Here is a 24,178-nt window from a genome sequence, read left to right as displayed (position 1 = left end):
ATACAAATTATTTTTTTCGGCTTCGTGCCAACCCTTAGGAGTAGGAGTAGTGCAGATCTCGGCGAGTTCTTTAGCAAGGAGGGCTGCATCAGTCCAACCGATCTTCGGCTTGTCTAAAAGTATCATCATGGCTTATACTTTGGTTTCTAAGGCTGCATCGGTTAAGTTCGACCTCTACTGCGAGCTCTAGTATAAGCTAGTAATCGATCTTTATTTAGTTCAAGTACGGCTGCATCGGTTAAATTCGACCTCCACTACTTGAATTAGATCAAGGTCAAGTTATCGGCTCTACCTAAGGGTGGCGTCCTTCGGGTAGATTTATTAAGATACCGATCTTGCTGATGTTTCTACTGTCAATAGTTTTTCAGCAACATCAACCTGCCCGATCAAGATCGAACTAGATCGGCCTCATATCCTTTTAGTTCATCGTTTGCCTTGTGACAATATGATATTTCTTACTTTGAGCGACGGGTTATGTTTTATTGGATGTTCTACCTTGATCTTGATCGCGCATAGTACCTTGATCTTGCTGGCTAGTTAAATCTAGTTTATAGCTCACTATTATGGCGGCATGATCTGATCGATCCCCACTGATGGCACTTTAGATTGAAGGATGCTAGTTGGTAGATTTGTTCCTGATCTGGTGTTACCTTAGCTGTTTGCTATGCCTACATCAGCTTAATAGCCAATCGCCTACGCTTTAATGCTCATAGCATGTCTTCATGATCCTGTTAAATATGAGTAGATCTGTTTTCTTTAAATATTTAATCTGTTATCTTTATTATGGCTGCCATTGAGCCGGTCAAACCCCACTGTTAGAAATGATAGGTTAGCTTTAAGGAGTTGATTGGTTTGCTCATATTGAATAGTCGATTGTTCACATGTTGTGACCCTTTTTCTATCGAAATCGGCTCTTTTACCCGATTCGCCTGCGCCTTCATAGATACAGCATGTCTTTCATAAAACTATGAAGGTATGGATGGTTTTGTGAATTCTTTGGCTTTAGTTTGCTGTTATCATCATAGCTGCATCGATCCGATTGAACCTCATTGTTGATGATAGCGGATTAGATTCGGAGCATTTGTAGAACTGTTCGTATTAGATAGTCAATTTGTTTGCATGTTATATCCTTTCTCGTCAGACTCATTGGCTCAATGCTTCATACTGGTTATATTTTGTCTAACTGATGATTTTACTTACATCTATGTTTTCTTGTTTGACTATTGGCCCACTGGATCACCGGTGTTGCCGACCATGACTAACGTTGTCTGACCACATACTATCACTAGTGCGTGCTCAGCAACATTAGTGAGTTGTCGGACATCTCTGTGCTGAAGATTCAGTGGGCTAACACTGGCCGCTCCCAAAGCGGCACACTTGGAACTGTCTGGGCAAGACTGGCATGTTCCACCTTAAATTACTGATAAACTTTCTCTCCTTGTCAATTGCAGGTCAAATTCACTGGCACGCCCTCGGGAGGAATTCATAGGGTTGACTGGTCCCACATTAAAGCCAAGCGGATCTCCAGCCTTGCTTCGGCAAGTAGATCCTTCTGGCTTGTTGTGTGCTCGGCGCATCGACACATTTTTGCGCCGACAGAATGCATCTAACAGCAATGCCAATAGTGCATTAAAATAGCTTTTGCTAACTCAATAGTGGGACTTCATATAGAGTAACCTGACAACGAAGGATAATCTTGAGAAGATAGATCCAGAAGAAGCTGTTTGCTTCAAATCATCCTACACTTTTAAACTTTGGGACTCTTCCAGCCTGCTCTTCAGATGTTAATAGGTTTTTAACTAAATCATCAAAATATGGTAATATGTTATCGTCGTCATCCTCATGCTCCTCCTCCTTTGCAATCCAACCATCATGATGAGATCCATGCATATCTGATGGCTCTATAATGTCAGTACCTGAAGATTCTTCTCCAAGATGAATCCATCTGGTGTATGTGGGTGATAGTTTGTATATAAATAAGTGGTCCTTCACAGTCCGCCAAGTATGATCCACCTAGTTAAGACATAGACCACACGGGCAAGGGATCTTTTGCCCCGAGTATTTTTTTTAACCCACTCAATGAACTCTTCAACTCCTGAGTTGAATGTAGGCGAGAATAGTAACCCATTAGGAATCTAGGATCTATCCATCTGTTGCAACAAAAGTATGCAAAGTCTGTTAAAGTTTAGACCATAGGGTGGACAATGGCAAAACTAGCATTAGAACAAAGCATACAGTGTTCGAGAGCACTAATCTGTGCATTTGTTCATATCATACAATGGGACAGTCTGGTTTTTTCTATTTTTGTGTGACAAAAGCATTGATTTCAATTGAAATTCATACAGAATAGCCTTTCTTTATGTGTACTTAGTCCTATAATCATAGAAGAAGGTACTCAAACCTTTGTTCTATGAACTGGCACGGCTCGGCTGCAAGGCGCCTCTACCGCGGTACACACCTGATCACACGGACGCCAATGCTGCCACGCTCAATTGGGAGAGCGTCACCACGCCACCAAAAGGACGCCTGAGCCACCAAAGCAGACCAGGGATCCTTCGCCTCCGCTGCCATCACAAGTCCAGCGGGCACAGATTTGTTTCCACTTGCAGGGGATATCCAATTTAGGTCAAACATGTAGGGCATACACACAGCCAATAGGATACTATAGCATCTCCAAAGAGATATCAGCACAGTCGGGCGTCAAGCACAATGGTAAAGACGTTCCATTCCTTGGTCCAGATCCCGCGTTCGACTCCCAGGTATTTGACCTTTTTTAAGAAATTAAACCCCGACGGCACACATGGTACAAGTGAGGGTCCCACAGGTCGGATGGAGATGAAGAAAGGTCCCACAGGTAGACGTGACACGTAAGTCGTCTGGTCCCACAGGTAGGATGTAGAAGGGTCCCACAGGTACACGTCGGATGGAGAAATGACCGAGCGGAGACTTTTATGACGAATTGCAAGCATCACGAATGAGTAACTACAGGTCCCACATGTACACGTCTTACGTCTGGTCCCACAGGTCGGATGCAGAAGGGTCCCGCAGGTACATGTCGGATAGAGAAAGGACCGAGCGGAGACTTTTATGACGAATTACAAGCGTCACGGATAAATAACTGCAGGTCCCACAGGTACACGTTGGACGTCTGGTCCCATAGGTCGGATGCAGAAGGGTTCCGTAGATACACGTTGGATGGAGAAAGGACCGAGCGAAGACTTTTATGATGAATTGCAAGCGTCACGGATGAGTAACAGCAGGTCCCATAGGTACACGTCGGATAGAGAAAGGACCCTGTGGAGATTTATGACGATGTGCTATTCGTTACAGATCGAAACCCTAGTCGTCACAGTTCTAAATAGGATCATCACATATGAGCAGCAACAAGCGTGTGAGGCTTTTTTGTGACGAAATTTGTATTGTTCTCTTACGTTTTTTGTGTGACAGTGTCTGATTTCGACATAGATAGGAAGGGTTAGAGGATCATCGTTACTAATCTATGACGAAACATAAATATTCATCATAAAAAACGATCTTCTATGATGTTTTGGATTTTTGGTTATAGAAATGGATATTTACAGTAGCGACGGACGATGAGCCCACCATCATCGCGGATATCATCGCACACAGCGCAAACGACTTGGACGTAAGCTTCATCGACCTCATCGACTCAGCTGAGCACGAGGATCAATTCTTCCTCCTCCACATCATCTGCTCCCCTGTGCTGCATCCCATCACCAACTGGCACAACCAACATTGTACCATCAAGGGCACCTCCTTCCCTCCTTGCCATCTTCTGAACCTCTCCTCCCCCAATCTCCTTCAACTTCTCCTCAGTTCCATGTTTGCAGTCCTAGCATCGTCGCCCATCGCCACTAGTATTCCACACACCACCAGGTCGCACCTTTGGCTTCGGGTGGGAACAGTGGCGGATCTAGAAACCAGCCACGGAGAGGGCTAATTAGGGCGCGTTTAGTTCCGAAATTTTTTTGGCTTTTGGCTGCTGTAGCACTTTCGTTTGTATTTGGCAAAAATTGTCCAATTATGGACTATTTAGGCTTAAAAGATTCGTCTCGCCAATTACAGGCAAACTGTGCAATTAGTTATTCTTTTTACCTACATTTAATGCTCCATGCATGTGCCGCAAAATTTAATGTGACGAGGAATCTTAAAAATTTTTGGTTTTTGGGTGGGATCTAAACAGGGCCTTAATCAAGGTTAAAAACCTTAGTAGTCGTTCACTAAATGTAATAGATATAACAAAAAAAATCAAAAAATGATGCAGCTCCTATTTGGAGAGTAATCGATGCTAGGCTTCACTGGCCAGCCTAGCCTCGGAGCCTTGATATCATGGATTCGTGGGGCTGGCCGCTCCTGCTCGCAGAGTTTGCGGGCTGTGCCCCGGGCTACAGCCCCCCTAGCCCGGGCCATAGATCCGCCCCTGGGTGGGAAATCTCCTCACTGGAGAACCCTTGTCACTCCCACCTTGGAACAAACATAGGAAGACACGGGAGCAGAGATGGCGGCTAGCTGCATAGCTAGCGGATGCCATCCAGGAAATGTCAACAAAACAGAGGACTAGAGATTACAACCCTGGCCTTTATCTCAACGTAGTCCCTTTTGATTCCACACAATCAGGAAAATCCAATTGATCCAACGGAGGAGTAGCCCGCACTTGATCGAAATCAAATCCAAAAGACTCCCAGGTGTTTATGGCGCCAGAGTTGTGCGCTCCCAGGAGAAATTAAATGGATTTTCCCATAGCGCAACAGAGGCTGCCAGATTACAGCTTGGGCGATTCGACCCAGCGCAATCCGCAAGACGCATCGTCAATATCCAACCACTTCATCCTTGAAGATCCACAGATCCGCGAGATTTAATCCAGGGGGACGAAATCATCTGGGAGTCGCTGAACCACCATCTCTGTCATTTCCGCTTTTCTCTCTCAAAGTATGTGAGTAGGGCTACTAGTAGCTCATTAAGTATAAGGTTACTTATGAATTTGGGCAGTGATCAATGGACATATATTTGGGCAGCATCTTATACAAGCAAGCAAACCGGCCTATAGAACACTTATGGGTTGTTTTGACACGCTCCAACAGCACAAATGGTTATGGAAAAGTAGCTGTCGGGGAAAGCGCAAGTTTTTTTTTTTTTTCTCTTAATGTTAGATCGGTTAAACACCAGGAACCTGCTGAAGAGGAAAAATATGTTCCTCCCTTCAATTCTTGTGTTCTATGCAATGGTGACGTTGAAGAGACGGCTCATCATCTCTTTTTTGAGTGCCCTTTTCAATGACTGGTGTTGGCGACTAGTTGGCATCAACTGGGATCTTTCTATTCCACTCCTAGACGGACTGCAATTGAGCAAGGCTTCCTTTGGTACTTCGGCTATCTTTATGGAGATTATTATAGTTGTGGCTTGGTGCATTTGGTCTGTACGCAATGGTATTATTTTTTATGGTGCAGTTTGTCTTTGTGGCGCTGGAAACACCTCCTTCGTGAGGAGCTCTCTCTTGCAGTCCTTAGGTGGAAGTCCTCATAGAAATCTCTTCTTAGGGACTGACTTCTTGTTTTTTAGTTTTTTTCTAGTTTTTTTTTTTTGTACATCTTGTTGTTTCCTTTTTTTTACAGACTTATACCCTTTATAAAAAATGAGTTTAGTAGGGGTTTCCTCTCTGGGGTTCTAAAAAAAGGTTTTAGGTAAGATCGCTCATATTTAAAGAAAAAGAAGCATCAACTGACTAGGATAAATCAATCCTTGGCTATTTGGATAGATGGGGAGTGAGAAACTGATCATCTCATTTCTTAAACTAAACATACTGTGGACAACTAATCTGTTTTTCGTAGTGTGTTACGATGAAGTCACTACGTCCCTGTATGTTTGGTAGACAACGCAAAACATAGAAGCATGGATAACGATAATGGCTAAAGGTTTAGCTACCATTTGGATCTCTGTCGATATTTGCTACGAGGATTTCGAATACGTTTGCAGGCAACCAGTCTATCTTTGAACATGGTGCTATTTGATTGCCTGCTGACGCAAAAGTTGCCAAAAAATAGAATTGCCAAGAGATGGAACACATTTTAATTGCTACCAATATTTGACATAATCCTGGCCCTTTTAAATATATAGCACTTATACAATGTAGCCAATTTTACCAAAACTATACTTTACACATTTTGATAGTGCAAGGTTTCTGCATCACCTGGTTTTATTTGGCATCTCCATATCTGTCGCATTCGGCATTCGCCTCCCCCGTTAAGCTTCGATCCAAGTTCCTTTTTATATTCAACTAGCAAATATGCACGTGCTACACGCACGTGTTTCTGAAAACTATTTCAAATGAAATGAAAATGTTAATTGAATTATCGATATACAATAAAGGTAGATAGCAAGTGCTTGATCGATCTGATCAGGCCATGTAGAACAAGGTTCAGATCGTTCGTTATGCCTCAGCTGCATATATCGCTGCACTTTCACTTGACATCTTTTTAAACGGCTCGTCTTGCCGCTATCTTATCCTATTTCCATACTTTTGTCGATCCATCCTCGTACGGTTGGAGAACCCGTCGTTGTCTCAGGCTTTATGGAGTTCGGAGAAGAGAGCACTCATCTTATAGTGATCTTACTACTTATAAGTTTTCAGCGGTTATCCTTTCTACACTTTGCTACCCAACATTTATTGTAAGCACATACAAACAATGTGAGGGATTATGACTTTATTAATGATGTAATAAGATTGTGCCTAAATGAATAGATATAAAATAACGTGATATAAATAAAGAAGCATTTGTAGATGCAAAATAATTATGACTTAAATAACGTAGTATTAATTTATTTAGCAAGCTTTTTGGCCCCATAAACAAGGTAGCTTTATATTTTTTTCCTTTTTGGCCACCTAAATAAAGCAGAGGATAAAGCACATGTACATGGTCGTTTTTTTCATCATTTCTTACAAACATGTTTAGATTTTTATTTTTCACCTTTTTTTGTCATACATTATATGGATTTAGAGGATTGCCTGTTCCTCACGTGTGAATTGTGTGGTTGGGCGTTCCTTGGTTTTATTTCTACCTCCACGTTGCAGCTGTTGTTAATTCACAATGTGGTACTATAAGTAATCAAGGCGTTTGAAATTCTAATCCGGAATACATAGAAGGACCGGTGCTCTATTGGGCCGCCTAATGTGACTGGCACATTAACAAGAATTCAATTTCTACTTTCTAATTAGTTGAAAAACTGAATCCAGGGAAGATCAATCCGTTATTCCCGGATCCGGAGAGGCTCGGTAGTCATCATCTTCCTCACGTGTTAGTTTTTTCTTCCTTTTAATTGCTAATACATACACGCATGCATGCATTGGTATTGACGTGCCTTCGTATTATTTTCCTTTTTCCAATTAATTGAATTATTAGTTGCATGTATGCATCCGTATTGATGTGCCTTGAGGACTCAGGACTCCAAGAAAAATAATGGTGCAGGTCAACGTAGAAGTGTAACACCCTAAATTTCACACATTTTGAAATAGGAGAAAATTGGTTAATTAAGCATTTTGTGGGAACTTGAACCTAGGGAAAATAATAATTTTATTAAAAATAAAATTAAATATAAGGTCAACAACAATGAGTGTGCATTCATATTGTTGCATAATATTTTGTATTGCTTGGTTTGAAGACGGATTTCGAATTGAGTTGAAATTGTATTTTGAAATTGCTTTGGAAAAACAATTAGAAAAAGAGAAAAATATATAAATCTCCTTTCTCCTTCTTCTGTTCGGCCCGTGGGCTTGCTTCTGCCGTGGCCCACTCCCTCCCGCGCCGCGAGCCGTTGGCGCCAGCTCCGCAAGGCCCACCAGCGCAGCCCTTTCTTTTCCTTCCCGGGCCGCTGCACTCCCTCTCCTCTCCGCTTGGGCCGAAGCCCAGCTTCGTCGGCCCAGCCTGGACGCGCCCACACCCACGCGCCTTCTTCCGCCGCTGACAGCCCGGGCCTGCTGGTCAGACCCTCCTCCTTCTCACGTCGTGGCCGGCTCGGACTCCTCCTCCGCACCGATGCCGAGGCTGGTGCTGCTACGCTTCCCGTGATGCCGTGACGCCCAAGAACCTGGCCCGAAATAGCGCCGAGCCTCCTCCGCCTTCCTATCCCATCGGCCGCATGATTTTTTGCCCTAGCAAGCTGCAGCTGCGCCTCGCTCTTGCACCGCCGCAGCCATCGTCGACCACCGAGCGCCACGCCGCCTCTACTGCTTCCCGGTCCTCCGTTTCGGCTCCGGTGAGGTCCCCAACCCCTCCTCCATCTTTTGGTGTGTTTTTCTTGTTGAACCGCGTGGGTTTGGCCGAAAGCCGAAGCTCCATTTGGCCGACCATGGCGCCGCCGTTGCTCACTGCCGCCAGCACTGTTCTGGTTGAATTTTTCTCTCTCCCCGCCAGATCAGATCTCATCCGTCTATTTCTAATCCGGCGGCCCAGATTGAAGGATACCCCTTCGCTGCCAATTTTGCAAATACGCCCTTACAATTATTTCTAGCTTAACCCGTAGTCCAAAGCGCGTTTACAGATTCCGTTTCCTCCTTTTGAAAGCGCATTTTGGTTCGGTTATATTGAAAATACGTTTTTAGCTATTTACAGTTTTGCCATTCAACTTGTTTTAGCTGTAAAATCTCTGTTTTAACTCCGATTTGATCCGTTCAAGTTGCGTTAGGTTCATAATTAAGTGATCTACATATTCATGCTACTGTAAAGTAGATTTCCAACTTCTAAAATTCGAGCTTAGATTTAATTTATTATTTTGCTATAAGAAAACTTGTTTAATCCATAACTTTTTCGTTTTAGATCCGATTTTTGTGATCTTCGTGTCTGTGTGTTCGTAGCGAGATGTAGATTCATTTTCCAAACTTTTCATCTTGATTCTTTGTTGTTGATGTATTGTTCTAATCTATAACTTTGTTTCCTTTGCATGATTGCTCTGGATGCTTGTATGTTGCTGTGGTTATCGAGTATAGACGGTGAGCAGTTCGTGGGAGTTCAAGGGTACGACTTTGACGAGTAGGACCAGCAGGATTACTTTGCTCAAGGCAAGTATAGCATGGGATCATCCTTGTTTCCTATTCACTTTAATTCATTAAATTCATGTTGCATGTGTCGCCTTGATAGAGATTCCCTAGAATTGAACTATTACCTTGTCACCTATGGGTTATGCATTTGGGTAGCTTTGCTAGAGCTCAATTAAACCATGATCTTGTAACTTGACTAATGGTATATGCAATAAACATTAAAATATGACTTTTGAGCAACATGGAAACAGGGAGCTGGAGTGTTAAGCTACTTTCTAAATGCTTCAAATTCCTCTCCCTAAGGACTTATAAATAAGTGATCATCCAGGACTTACAGTACAGCTGTGAGGGCTACATAGCTCTGGCTTTAGCTTAGTATGAGGACCTTTTCTAGCTTGTTAGTGGTTACCTTTATTGGCGTAAGAATGGCTTGCCGAATCAGGTATAGGACAGCCTCTACTCTTATGTGTATAGCCATGAAGGAATTGTGCCATTTGACAGGGGGTTCCTATAACTGTTTGCCGAGTGAATCCAATGGCCCTAACTTGTTAGACGAACCTCTGAAAGGCTTCATAGTGATCCCTGCCTGCTGACCTTGGAAGTGTTTTGGGAGTAATTAACCCGGACATATGGGTATCACGACTCACAGTGAAAGTGTACAACCTCTGTAGAGTGTAAAACTGGTATATCAGTCGTGCTCACGGTCATGAGTGGCCTTGGAACATTTACGGAATAGAGGATCACTAAGTATTATTTGTTTATGCTATTCATTAATCATGTTTACATTTGATCATGTGTTCTGCATTGGGAATTGAAACAACTTGTTGCTACTCTTAAGCTAAAATTATGACAACTAAAAGCTACACACTGTTAAACCTGTGTCAAGCCTTTTGAGCCTCATGAACCCCGTGTTACACTTGTTGAGTACGACATGTACTTACGCTTGTTTATTTTCGTTATTTGGATAAAAATCCCGAATGGGTAACAGATAACCATGGGTATGATGATTTTCCTGAGGACTACTAGTCTTGTGGTCAACCAGTCGACGTCCCTGTGATATGGAGCTTCCGCGAGAGATCTTTTTATTATTTCCGCTATATTTATGTGATAACTCTGTCATATTCGTGATGTAATAAACATTTGTGATGATACTATTTATAATTTGTCGGCTTATGTGTGTGACTGATCTCTAGGCGCACATAAGATTTTGCACTCTATTTTATCCTTAAAATTGGGTATGACAGATTGGTATCATAGCTGTGTTGACTGTAGGACGCAAGCCTAGTTAGCAATAGTCATTTTTAGCTTCTTTTGCTTCACTCGTTTCATGCTTTCTATCTCATCCTTGATATTTTGCTAAAGTTTTATGCTTCTTTTGCCTTATTCTATTATGAAAATTATTGCTTCTAACCTAATCTAACTAAGTCTAATTCTATAGATGTCTCGTGCCCACAAGACCGCCCGCATTAGCACTGGAGGGTACTACCCGCCTCATGGTTTGTCCATGGAGCCAGAGGAGGAAGAACCCTAGGAACAAGAATTCGATCTGCCAACACCGCCAACACCAGTACCTACGCCTGAGCCCGTTCAGGAGGAACCCTAAGAAGTCGAGCTCGTCCACTTGTCCGAAAATGAAGAGGAAGACATTGTTGAAGAAGATGAGCCGATCCCGCCCCTAGGGTGGACAACAAAGGTATGGTATAAGCCGGGGTGTGAATCCTTCATTTCACATCACCGACTCATGAGCATGCTTTAGACCTACTACAGCGACTGGGATGCAGCTGTAGAATACGTTTGCGAAGAACATACGCACCCTCTTGAAGACACCTACTGAAAGACTAGGGTGTGCATCACCATCAAGGACGAATAGAAAGGCGCATATCAGCTGGATTCAAACTATGCGCACTATGGTCACCGAGCTACCATGGAGGAAGGCATAGAAGATGCAGCCGCTAAAGCTTGCATAGGCCTCCGTGGTCGCCGATTCGAGGACATGAAGAATGATCAATATCGATTCCTCCCTCACCAACACCCAGAATTGGGATGGGCGATGATGGACCCACAGGGCATGGATCCAACCACCCAAGCGATGGTACACTTTGGCTATGAGTCTATGTCAAAGATTCGCCGATTGGAGAATCAATTGAAGGCGTAGTAGGAAACTATCAAGAGGCACCGGCAGGTGATAGACGAACAAAGGGTGTGCCTCAATTTGCCAAAGATGTATGAGGAGCTTCCCCATAAGTATCATCCATAGATGTTGGAGTCCCTTTTATGTAATAACCCGATAGTAGAACGAGTAAAGTTGAGTCTAGTCGAGTCTATTAGTGCGGTGTGGACATTGGTGTGTTTAGTTGATTTGTTATTATGTTTATGTGTGAGTTGGATGTTTGTAATGAGTGATGGAACTTTGTGGGCATGTCCGCAAGTTCCATAGTTAAGAATATTAAAGATTGGGTCAATAAATGAATAGTTGGGTTTGTTACATCCTGTTCTATCGGAATCTGTTTTTCGGAGTAGTCTGTCTTTATCTTAATACCAATTAAAATCTACACAACCAAAAATTATGAAATTTTTATGGGAACAACTAGACTTAAGCATATTTCCAATGCCTCTGGAATCACCCCCATATCTGATCTGGTTCGTGAGATATCTCTGTTTCAAGTTAAAGTCTCTGTGCAGTCTGGAATCTGGGAACAGTTTCGGTTATATCCTGTTTTTGAGTAACCTAACGACAGAATATGGGAATGTGGTCTGAATAAAAGTTGTATATAATTTCTTAAGATTTCCAACCATATAAAGTATGCCTTATTTGGAATTCTAGAACTCGAGATATGACTGTTTTACAGAGCTGCTAATGTTGAGACTCGTCCAGAAAATTTTCAGAAAGTATTCTAACTTGGAAATTTTTAAATTATGAATATTTGATAGCAGATGTCTGGAAGAGGAAGAGGCCGAGGTCATGGAGGTGTTCCCCCACATCCGCCACCACCACCACTGACTATTGAACAACTCTTGGCAGTACAGATGTAGCTCATGCAAGCATTGGTGCAAAATCAGCAGAACCAACAGGGTGGTGGAGCACCGCGTGATAAGCATGGTGAATTCTTGAAGGGCCATCCACCAGTGTTCTCTTATGCCACTGATCCACTGGAAGCGGATGATTGGCTTCGTGCAGTGGAGATGCAGCTCAACATAGCACAATGTGATAATCAACAGAAGGTGTTGTACGCTTCAGGACAGCTCCAGGGAGAAGCTCAAGACTGGTGGGAGTCATTCGAGTATGGACGCCCCGCCAATGCTCCTCCAGTTACCTGGTAGGAGTTCAAAGAGAATTTAATATCTTATCACATACCAGAGGGACTGATAGAGCTCAAGCAGGAGGAATTCAGAGCTCTAAAGCAAGGATCCATGTCCGTTGCTGAGTACCGTGATAAGTTTGCTCAGTTGTCACATTATGCTCCAAATGAAGTGGCTGATGATGCTAGCAAGCAACGCTGCTTTCTCAAAGGTCTGTATGATGGTATGTAGCTCCAGCTTATGTTCAACACCTACCCCAATTTTCAGACGCTAGTGAATCACGCTATTGTTATTGACAACAAGCGCAAGGAGATGGAGGCCAAGAAGAGGAGGCTTCAGGGACAGGCCTCTAGGAGCAATACTCGTTCGCATACTAATCCTCAGCAAGGCTTCTAGAAGAGGTTTCAGGGACCACCCAGTCAGTGGAATCATGATCAGTATCCTCAGCGCAACCCAAACCAGCAGCAAGTTAGCAATCAACGTCCTTAGTAGCAGAGTGGACCGCAGACACCATGGTAGGGAACACCCAACAACACTCCCATGAAGACCAGTGCACCTAGTACCCCCAACATATGCTATCATTGTGGAGAAGTTGGGCATTATGCTAATCATTGCCCTAGGAAGCAGAATCAGCAGACACCCCAGGGTCAGCAGAGTAATTAGAAGGGAACGCCGCAGAAGCCAGCACCCAACACAGGGAGGGTGAACCATGTGTCTACCGAGACAGCGCTTGCTGAACCAGAAGTCATGCTTGGTACGTTCAATGTCAACTCAACCCCTGCCACTATTCTTTTTGATTCTGGAGCTTCGCATTCATTCATATCGCAAGCATTTGCTAGAAATCATAGCATACCATTATGTGCCCTGCAAAATCCCATATTAGTAAATTCACCGGGTGGAAGTATACAAGCTTCATATCGTTGTCTTCCGACTAGTCTATTCTTAAGGGGGTAGAGTTTAAAGTGAGCCCCATTATGTTGAGAGCATCTGGTATAGATGTGATTCTGGGTATGGATTGGATGAAGCAACAACAGGCAGTGATCTAGTGCAAAGAGAAGGTAGTTGTGGTGACTGCACCAAATGGAGAAAGAATCAATGTTGATGTTGTAATACAAGCACAACCGACAGCCATGGTGAACCAACTTGATGATAGCAACAACAGGGAGGACTCAGTGGTGGATGAATTTCTGGATGTGTTCCCTGATGATTTGCCAGGTATGCCACCTAACCGTGACATTGAGTTTATTATTGAATTATTACCTAGAACTGCACCTATAGCTAAGCGTCCATATAGAATGGGGGTTAAGGAATTAGAAGAACTTAAGAAACAAATTAAGGAGTTACAGGAGAAAGGTTTTATTCATCCTAGCTCATCACCTTGGGGAGCACCGATTATATTTGTTGATAAGAAGAATGGTACTCAGAGGATGTGTGTTGATTATCGGTCACTCAATGAGGTTACTATCAAGAACAAGTATCAGTTGCCTAGAATTAATGACTTGTTTGATCATTTGAGAGGTGCTTATGTTTTCTCTAAGATTGATCTTCGTTCTAGCTACCATCAATTGAAGATTCGTGCAACTGACATACCCAAGACAGCTTTTACTATGAGGTATGGATTGTATGAGTATACCGTTATGTCCTTTAGTTTGACCAATGCACCCGCCTACTTTATGTATTTGATGAATAAGGTGTTCATAGAGTTTCTGGATAAGTTTATGGTGGTATTCATCAATGATATATTGGTATTCTCCAAAATAGAAGAAGAGCATGCTGAACATCTGAGGTTGGTCTTGCAGAAGCTTAGAGAACACAAGTTGTATGCTAAGCGAAGCAAGTGTGAATTCTGGTTGAAGAAAGTTTCTTTCCTTGGCCATGTTGTCTCTAATGGTGGAATTGCAGTAGATCCAAGTAAGGTGAAAGATATATTGAATTGGAAACCACAAACAGATGTGGGAGAGATTTGTAGTTTCTTGGGATTAGTTGGATACTATAGAAGGTTCATAGAAGGTTTCTCTAAACTTGCTAAGCCAATGATAGCTTTGTTGGAGAAAAATGCCAAGTTTGTGTGGTCCGAGAAGTGTCAGGCTAACTTTGAAGAGTTGAAGAAGAGGTTGACTACAGCACCAGTGTTGGTTTTGCTAGATTTGAACAAGAGTTTTTCCATCTATTGTGACGCATCTCGTTAGGGTCTCGGATGTGTCCTTATGCAAGAGGGCAGGGTAGTGGCCTATGCTTCCCGTCAGTTGAGAAAGCATGAGTTAAACTATCCTACTCATGACTTGGAGTTAGCAGCAGTGGTTCATGCTTTGAAGATTTGGAGGCACTATCTCATTGGACATAAGAGTGACATCTATACTGATCACAAGAGTCTGAAGTATATTTTCACTCAGATAGATTTGAATATGAGACAGCATCGATGGTTAGAGTTAATCAAAGATTATGATCTGGAGGTGCACTATCACCCTGGAAAGGTGAATGTTGTTGCCAATGCTCTTAGTAGGAAGAGTTATGCCAATGAGGTGCAAGTGACATCGATGTCAAGTGAGTTGTGTGCCGAGTTTGAGTGACTAAATTTGGGCTTTGTCACTAATGCAGTGGAGTTGGTGTTGGAGCCTAAATTGGAGCAACAAATACATAAAGGACAGTTACAGGATGCGAAGTTGAGAGAGATAGCGGAAAACATAGTGATTTGTAAGGCACCAGGATTCCATATGGATGACAATGGAACTCTTTGGTTTGGGAAACGGCTATGTGTGCCTGAGGATAAGGCTTTACGAGAGACAATTCTTCGTGAGGCACATGAGTCTGCTTACTCTATTCATCCTGGAAGTACTAAGATGTATTTAGATTTGAAAGAGAAGTATTGGTGGTACGGACTGAAGAGAGATGTTGCTGAATATGTTGCTTTGTGTGATACATGTCAGAGAGTCAAAGCTGAACATCAAAGACCTACAGGATTGCTACAACCAATGAAGATACTCGAGTGGAAGTGGGATGAAGTTGGTATGGATTTTATAGTTGGGTTACCCCGCACTATGATTCAATTTGGGTAATAGTAGATCGGTTAACTAAGGTTGCTCACTTCTTACCGGTCAAGACTACCTATATTGGTCCCTAATTGGCTGCGTTATATATGGAGAGGATAGTTTGTCTATATGGGGTTCCCAAGAAAATTGTGTCTGATAGAGGTATCCAATTTACATCTCATTTTTGGCAGCAAGTACATAGTTCATTGGGAACCAAGTTGAATTTTAGTACAGCATATCATCCTCAGACAAATGGGCAAACTAAGAAAATTAATCAAATATTAGAGGATATGTTGAGGGCTTGTGCGTTGCAGTATGGTACAAGTTGGGACAAGAGTTTGCCTTATGCAGAGTTCTCATACAACAACAGCTATCAGAAAAGTCTCAATATGGCACCTTTCGAAGCTTTGTATGGACGAAAGTGTAGAACCCCATTGTTTTGGAATCAAACGGGAGAAACTCAAGTGTTCGGACCAGATGTTTTGAGAGACGCAGAAGAGCAAGTAAGGTTGATCAGAGATAACTTGAGAGTGGCTCAGTCTCGATAGAAGAGCTATGCCAACACTAGAAGAAGAGAATTGATTTTTGAAGTAGGTGATTATGTGTATTTGAAGGTGTCGCCTATGAGAAGTGTGAGAAGGTTTAACATGAAAGGAAAGTTAGCCTTAAGGTATATTGGGCCTTTCAAGATTTTAGAAAGACGTGGTGAAGTAGCTTATTAGTTGGAATTGTCTGAGAGTTTATCAGGTGTGCACGATGTGTCCCATGTGTCTCAACTAAAGAAGTGTCTGTGTGTGCCTGAGGAGCAGATATCGTTAGAGGAGCTTACAGTTAAGGAAGATCTCATATATGAGGAGTTTCCGGTAAGAATTTTGGAGACGGCAAAAAGAGTTACAAGGAGCCGAGTTATAAAGATGTGTAAGGTTCAGTGGAATCGGTACACAGAGGATGAGGCTACTTGAGAAAGAGAAGAGGATCTAAGAAAAACATACCCACAGTTATTTGAGTAAGCATTGTCTGAATCTCGAGGATGGGATTCATTTTAAGGGGGTAGAATTGTAACACCCTAAATTTCGCACATTTTGAAATAGGAGAAAATTGGTTAATTAAGCATTTTGTGGGAACTTGAACCTAGCAAAAATAATAATTTTATTAAAAATAAAATTAAATATAAGGTCAACAACAATGAGTGTGCATTCATGCTGTTGCATAATATTTTGTATTACTTGGTTTGAAGACGAATTTCGAATTGAGTTGAAATTGTATTTTGAAATTGCTTTGGAAAAAAAATTAGAAAAAGAGAAAAATATATAAATCTCCTTTCTCCTTCTTCTATTCGGCTCGTGGGCTTGCTTCTGCCGTGGCCCACTCCCTCCCGCGCCGCGAGCCGCTGGCGCCAGCTCCGCAAGGCCCACCAGCGTAGCCCTTTCTTTTCCTTCCTGGGCCGCTGCACTCCCTCTCCTCTCCGCTTGGGCCGAAGCCCAGCTTCGCCGGCCCAGCCTAGACGCGCCCACGCCCGCGCGCCTTCTTTCGTCGCTGATAGCCCAGGCCCGCTAGTTAGACCCTCCTCCTTCCTCACGTCGTGGCCGGCTCAGACTCCTCCTCCGCACCGATGCCGAGGCCGGTGCTGCTACGCTTCCCATGATGCCGTGACGCCCAAGAATCTGGCCCCATAAATAGCACCGAGCCTCCTCCGCCTTCCTATCCCATCGGCCGCACGATTTTTCATCCTAGCAAGCTACAGTTGTGCCTCGCTCTTGCACCGCCGCAGCCATCGTCGACCACCGAGCGCGCGCGCCACCTCTACTGCTTCCCGGTCCTCCGTTTCGGCTCCGGTGAGGTCCCCAACCCCTCCTCCATCTTTCGGTGTGTTTTTCTTGTGGAACCGCGTGGGTTTGGCCGAAAGCCGAAGCTCCGTTTGGCCGACCATGGCGCCGCCGTTGCTCACTGCCATCGGCACTGTTCCGGTTGAATTTTTCTCTCTTCCCGCCAGATCAGATCTCATCCGTCTATTTCTAATCCGGCGGCCCAGATTGAAGGATACCCCTTCACTGCCAATTTTGCAAATACGCCCGTACAATTATTTCTAGCTTAACCCGCAGTCCAAAGCGCGTTTACAGATTCCGTTTCCTCCTTTTGAAAGCGTATTTTGGTTCGGTTACATTGAAAATACGTTTTCAGCTATTTACAGTTTTGCCATTCAACTTGTTTTAGCCGTAAAATCTTCGTTTTAACTCCGATTTGATCCGTTCAAGTTGCGTTAGGTTCATAGTTAAGTGATCTACATATTCATGCTACTGTAAAGTAGATTTCCAACTTCTAAAATTCGAGCTTAGATTTAATTTATTATTTTACTATAAGAAAACTTGTTTAATCCATAACTTTTCTGTTTTAGATCCGATTTTTATGATCTTTGCGTCTGTGTGTTCGTTGCGAGACGTAGATTCATTTTCTAAACTTTTCATCTTAATTCTTTGCTATTGATGTACTGTGCTAATCTATAGCTTTGTTTGCTTTGCATGATTGCTCCTAGATGCTTGTATGTTGTTGTGGTTATCGAGTATAGACGGTGAGCAGTTCGTGGGAGATCAAGGGTACGACTTTGATGAGCAGGACCAGCAAGAGTACTTTGCTCAAGGCAAGTATAGCATGGGATCATCTTTGTTTCCTATTCACTTAATTCATTAAATTCAAGTTGCATGTGTCGCCTTGATAGGGATTCTCTAGAACTGAACTATTACCTTGTCACCTATGGGTTATGCATTTGGGTAGCTTTGCTAGAGCTCAATTAAACCATGATCTTATAACTTGACTAATGGTATATGCAATAAGCATTAAAATATGGCTTTTTAGCAACATGGAAACAAGGGCTGGAGTGTTTTGCTACTTTCTAAATGCTTCAGATTACTCTATCTAAGGACTTATCTGTAAGTAATCATCCGGGACTTACAGTACAGCTGTGAGGGCTACATGGCTCTGGCTTTAGTTCAGTATGAGGACATTTTCTAGCTTGTTAGTGGTTACCTTTATTGGCGTAAGAATGGCTTGCCGAATCGGGTATATGACAGCCTCTACTCTTATGTGTATAGCCATGAAGGAATTATGTCATTTGACAGGGGGTTCCTATAACTGTTTGCCGAGTGAATCTAATGGCCATAACTTGTTAGACGAACCTCTGAAAGGCTTCATAATGACCCATGCCTGCTCACCTTGGAAGTGTTTTGGGAGTAATTAACCCGGGCATATGGGTATCACGACTCATAATGAAAGTGTACAACCTCTGCAGAGTGTAAAACTGGTATATCAGCCGTGCTCACGGTCACGAGCGGCCTTGGAACATTTACGGAATAGAGGAACACTAAGTATTATTTGTTTATGCTATTCTTTAATCATGTTTACATTTGATCATGTGTTCTGCATTGGGAATTGAAACAACTTGTTGATACTCTTAAGCTAAAATTATGACAACTAAAAGCTGCACGCTGTTAAACCTGTGTCAAGCCTTTTGAGCCTCATGAACCCCGTGTTACACTTGTTGAGTACGATATGTACTTACGCTTGTTTATTTTCGTTATTTGGATAAAAAACCCGGATGGGTAACAGATGACCATGTGTATGATGATTTTCCTGAGGACTACTATTCTTGTGGTCAACCAGTCAACGTTCATGTGATATAGAGCTTCCGCGAGAGATCTTTTTATTATTTCCGCTATATTTATGTGATAACTCTGTCATATTCGTGATGTAATAAATATTTGTGATGATACTATTCATAATTTGTCGACTTATGTGTGTGACTGATATCTGGGCGTACATAAAATTTTACACTTCATTTTATCCTTAAAATTGGGTGTGACAAGAAGTCATACTGACTCAACCTAGAAGTCATACTTGACTCATGTTCCTAAAATAATGGTGCAGGTCAACGTAGAAGTCATACTTGACTCATGTTCCTAAAATAAACGTGACTTATGGTGGGTTAGATTATAGACATATCGTGAGACGTATTTGAGATTGAATCTAGGTGTAGGAGTCTTATATCTTATATATACATTTTACGTTGTGTAGATCGAACGATTGTTATAGAGGAAGAGGCCTCTTTAAAAAAAACTCGTTCTTTTACGGTGTGATAACGATAAATATAAGACTGAATTTTAAATAGGGAAAAGGTACATACTCAACTTTTTGAAATAAAAAAAGCAAGAGACCGAGGCCCAATTTGGCTTTAGAGGAACCCCGTACGACCACTCGATAATTAAAATATGAAAAAAAGAATGCAGTGTACTACTGTACTAACGCAATGTTAAGCTTTAAATATGTACTGTATTTTTTTTTTTGTTCATGTGCAGATTGAAAGTTAGAATTGTGTTTTTTCCAAGACGGTGAGAGTGGTACACAGCTTGTTCATTTGGCTGTAGCTTATCTTAAACGATTATAATTTTCTAGCTGAAACAGTATTTTTCTCTCACACAAACCAGTCAGTAATACTTTTTTACGAACCAGCAACGATATGAATCAGCCAATCGCAGAGGCTGACAGTAGATTAGGTTGTATAATCTCTGCCGCCCTGTTAAAGAAGAAGCTCTGCTGCCTGTCGGCTCCCACCCACTGTTCCACCGCAATAATTGTCGGCCGGGGCCTTACGCAGCGGCAACTCGCCCCGTACTGCTGATCTCGTTCTCTCTCAACCTTTTTTATATACTACTATTACAATAGTGTGCATTTGTACCATAAAGCAGCACATCAGAGCATTCCTCTTTGCAGTCCTGAACAAATAGCTGGCGGTCAACTTCTACCAAAGACCACCAGAAAAATACCCAAAATACCAGTTACTATTATTAGTAGTGGTAGAGGTAGACCCTTTTAGACTATACTACTCCTACTCCGTAGTAGAGAGAGAGAGTCTGTGCGAGAAAGGAGAGAAACAGTTCTCTGAGTGAGTGGTGCGGGTAAGTAGGTAGAGAGAGAGAGGGTGACTGAGCTGAGAGAGTGCCTGTGCTTCTCTTCTCTTTATATTCCAGGCTTGACCTCTAGACTGATGAGTTTGTTCCTGGCCGCCCGTCTCTCTCTCTCTCTACACACAGTCGCTCGCAAGGTCTCAGCTCCCAAGACTCACACGTCACAAGTATAGAGAAGAGCTCGAGAAACCAAGATGAACAGTGTGTTGTAGAGAGAGAAGCCACAGAAACAGGAGGCGGCCTGGGTTTTGGATTGGAGACATTTGCTTCTCTTCTCTATACCCGCCAAAGCCAAGCGAACGAGCGAGCACAAGACTACAAGAGGGCGAATAGCAGCAACTGGGGGCCGAGAAAAAAACACAAAAATAGTCGAGTGCCGCGGCGAGCGAGGTCGACTGGGCGAGCGAGGGCGCGAGGCAGCACCGTCCCGTCCCACCTTTCGGGGTTTTTTTTTTCTTTTGGTTGGCTTTGGGGTTCCCAGCTGAGCTCCCCCACCCCGCCCCGCGAGAGGAAAGGAAAGCAAACAAAGGCAGGTCCAGCAGCAGGCAAACGAACCCAGCCTACGTAACCGCGGACATGACGGCCGCGTGACGCCATGTCGGCCGAGGAGGGCGCGTCGGCGTCAGCGTCCGCGCCGGCGGCGGAGGCGCCCGCGTCCGCGGGGGCAATGGGGGCAGAGGAGGCGGTGGCCAGGAAGCGCTACGAGGGGCTGGTGCAGGTGCGCGCCAAGGCCATCAAGGGCAAGGGCGCCTGGTACTGGGCGCACCTGGAGCCCGTGCTCGTGCCGCCGCCGGCCTCCGGCCAGCCGCCCAAGATGGCGCGCCTGCGCTGCACGCTCTGCGCCGCCACCTTCTCCGCATCCAACCCGTCGCGCACCGCCACCGAGCACCTCAAGCGCGGCGCCTGCCCCAACTTCGCGTCGCCGCTGGCCGCCTCGGCGCCGCCTGTCTCCACAGCGCCGCCGCTCGCCATCGCCGCGGCGTCCTCCGTCGTGCCCATCTCCTCCTTCCCGCCGTCGTCGCAGCAGCGCCGCCACTCCACCGGCGGCGGCGGCCGCAAGCGCCACGCGCTGGCAGCGGCGTACGCAGCCGTGGAGGCGGCAGCGGCGGCGTCCTCGCAGCACCAGCACGTGGTGGTTGGCGAGCAGGCCATCTACTCCACGCCTCCCACGCCACCGGCGCTGCCCGCACCGCGCCAGGTCCTCTCGGGCGGCCGCGGCGACCTGGGCGCGCTGGCGCGCCTCGAGGACAGCGTCAAGCGGCTCAAGTCGCCCGTCGCGTCACCGCGGTCGATGCTGCCGCGGCACCAGGCCGAGGCGGCGCTCGCGCTGCTCGCCGACTGGTTCCTCGAGTCGTCCGGGAGCGTCTCCCTGGCCGCGGCGGAGCACCCGAAGCTCAAGGCGTTCCTGCGCCAGGTCGGCCTGCCGGAGCTGTCGCGCGCCGACCTAACCCGCGGGCGCCTCGACGCGCGCTACGCCGAGGCCCGTGCCGACGCCGCCGCGCGCGTCCGGGACGCACGCTTCTTCCAGCTCGCCGCGGACGGGTGGCGCGACCAGGTAGTCACGCTCGCCGTCAACCTCCCCAACGGCACGTCCGTCTTCCACCGCGCCGTGCCCATGCCGGCGCCGCCGTCGTCCGACTACGCCGAGGAGGTGCTGCTGAACGCCGTCTCCTCCGTCGCAGCCTCCGCCGACCTCCGCCATTGCGCCGGCATCGTCGCCGACCGCTTCGGCTCCAAGGCTCTGCGCGATGTCGAAAGCAAGCACCCGTGGATGGTGAACCTCTCGTGCCAGGCCCACTGCTTGGCACGCTTGGCGAAAGACCTGGCGCGCGAGCTCCCTGTGGTCCACTCCGCCGCCACCAATTGTGCCAAGATGGCCGCTTACTTGAACGCCACTCCGGCCGTGCGCGCGCTGCTGCAGCGGCACCAGGTCCAGGAGCTTGGCCACGCTGGGCTCCTCCGCGTCGCCGCTCCGCCGTCGAATGGGAGCGACACCGAAACCAGCGCAGCATTCGCGATGCTCGATGACGTTCTGACCTCTGCACGGCCGCTCCAGTTCTCCGTGCTCGAGGAGCCCTTCAAGCTGCTCTGCATTGACGATTCCACCGCGCGGGAGATCGTGGACATGGTGCACAGCGCGGCGTTCTGGGCGGAGGTGGAGGCGGCGCACTCTCTGGTGAAGCTGATCACCGACATGGTGAAGGAGATGGAGACCGAACGGCCGCTCGTCGGGCAATGCCTCCCGCTCTGGGACGACCTGCGCGGCAAGGTCAGAGGCTGGTGCCGCAAGTTCAACGTGGACGAAGGCATCGCCATGAGCGTGCTGGAGAGGAGGTTCAGGAGGAGCTACCACCCGGCGTGGTCGGCGGCATTCATCCTGGACCCGCTGTACCTCATCAAGGACGTCAGCGGGCGGTACCTCCCGCCGTTCAAGTACCTGACGCCGGAGCAGGAGAAGGACGTGGACAGGCTGATCACGAGGCTGGTGTCGCCGGAGGAGGCGCACCTGGCGATGATGGAGCTGATGAAGTGGCGGTCGGAGGGCCTGGACCCGCTGTACGCGCAGGCGGTGCAGGTCCGGCAGCCCGACCCGGCGACGGGGAAGATGAAGATCGCCAACAAGCAGAGCAGCCGGCTCGTGTGGGAGACGTGCCTCAGCGAGCTCAAGTCGCTGGGCAAGGTGGCCGTGCGGCTCATCTTCCTCCACGCGACCGCGAGGGGGTTCAGGTGCACGCCGACGATGACGCGGTGGCTGACCGCGCCCGGGGCCTCCTCGTCGCGAGGCATTGCCCGCACGCAACGGCTAGTGTTCGTGGTGGCCAACTCGAAGCTGGAGCGGAAGGACCTGTGGAACGACGACGACAGGGACGCGGAGCTGCTCATGGAGGGAGACGATGACATGCTGACTGATCCGACCACCGCCACTGTGGTTCCCTCATCGGTGTAACAAAATGTGTTAATTGTTCGTTCTTTCCTTGTGGATTAATTCTCATCTCCCTGCTTGCACTTGCAGGCAGCTCCCTGCTGCTGTTAGCATCTGTAGAATCTGATGATCCTAGGTGTAGATTCTTTTATTTGATCTTGTTTCGTCTCTTGCCCGTGCTTGTTGCTTGCTCCCTCCTCTTGTTTTGGTGGGGTGGGGAGTAGCCAGGTAGGAGGGGGGCATGAGATGAGACGATGGAGATAGAGAGATTGCTTTTCATCATTATCAAAGTGTGGTTAATCAGTCAATAAACGGTGACCCTCTCTCGTCTTGTTTCGCCATATAGTATATGATATATGATATACATGTGGTTCTTGGCTTCTTGCTGATTAGTCAATTGATCAATAGGCAGCAAATCGGGGGAGTTTCTTGCGTGTAACGCAAAATGAAACAGATTAGGTGCTGTATTCTGTTGTCGTAACCCGATTCTGGGAGTTTATGCGTTGTTACCTTTAATAATTCGTATTTTTTTTTTGTCATGTTCGTGTGCCTTTAAACCCGACTTGATCCGCATCTTTTTTTATCCGGAACAGTATTTTTCTCTTATAAATTCCTACAGCATTCCTCTAAATCATTTAAATTCTTTCAGAATTCCTCCAAGCGTAGCTTATTGTGCAAAAATACTAGCTTATTGCTTTGCTTTTGCCTCGGTGTAGTCTGTTTCACTTGATACTCGCTTTTTTACCACTTCTTGGTCAGAAGCAAACACTAGTAGTAAATTCTCGCCATATATATAGCAGTATATTCTCACACATCTCTTGTTAATTTTGCCAAATTATGACGGAAGTAGTAATATTTAGCATAGCCAAAGTTACCACTATTTACTACAGTAGTAAAGTTATACGGCTTCCGTTCC

The 24,178-nt window shown here is 45.5% G+C and overlaps 1 protein-coding gene across 1 annotated transcript; it reads left to right on the top strand.

Annotated features, from left to right (window-relative positions):
• The first annotated feature begins 20,444 nt into the window (after nucleotides 1-20,444).
• Nucleotides 20,445-23,675, top strand: LOC136493643 (uncharacterized). The gene has a single exon (XM_066489741.1). It carries the CDS (start codon nucleotides 20,935-20,937, stop codon nucleotides 23,284-23,286), a length of 2,352 nt encoding a protein of 783 aa, XP_066345838.1. The 5' UTR covers nucleotides 20,445-20,934; the 3' UTR covers nucleotides 23,287-23,675.
• The last annotated feature ends 503 nt before the right edge of the window (nucleotides 23,676-24,178 follow it).

The sequence above is a fragment of the Miscanthus floridulus genome, chromosome 11 (assembly GCF_019320115.1).
Source record: "Miscanthus floridulus cultivar M001 chromosome 11, ASM1932011v1, whole genome shotgun sequence".
NCBI lineage: Eukaryota > Viridiplantae > Streptophyta > Magnoliopsida > Poales > Poaceae > Miscanthus > Miscanthus floridulus.
The sequence above is the reverse complement of the archived record's forward strand: the minus strand, read 5'-3'. Positions and strand labels throughout refer to the sequence as shown.

Bases quoted from the DNA above. Each gene is read 5' to 3' on its own strand.
- LOC136493643 (XM_066489741.1), top strand. From the start codon at position 20,935: ATGTCGGCCGAGGAGGGCGCGTCGGCGTCAGCGTCCGCGCCGGCGGCG.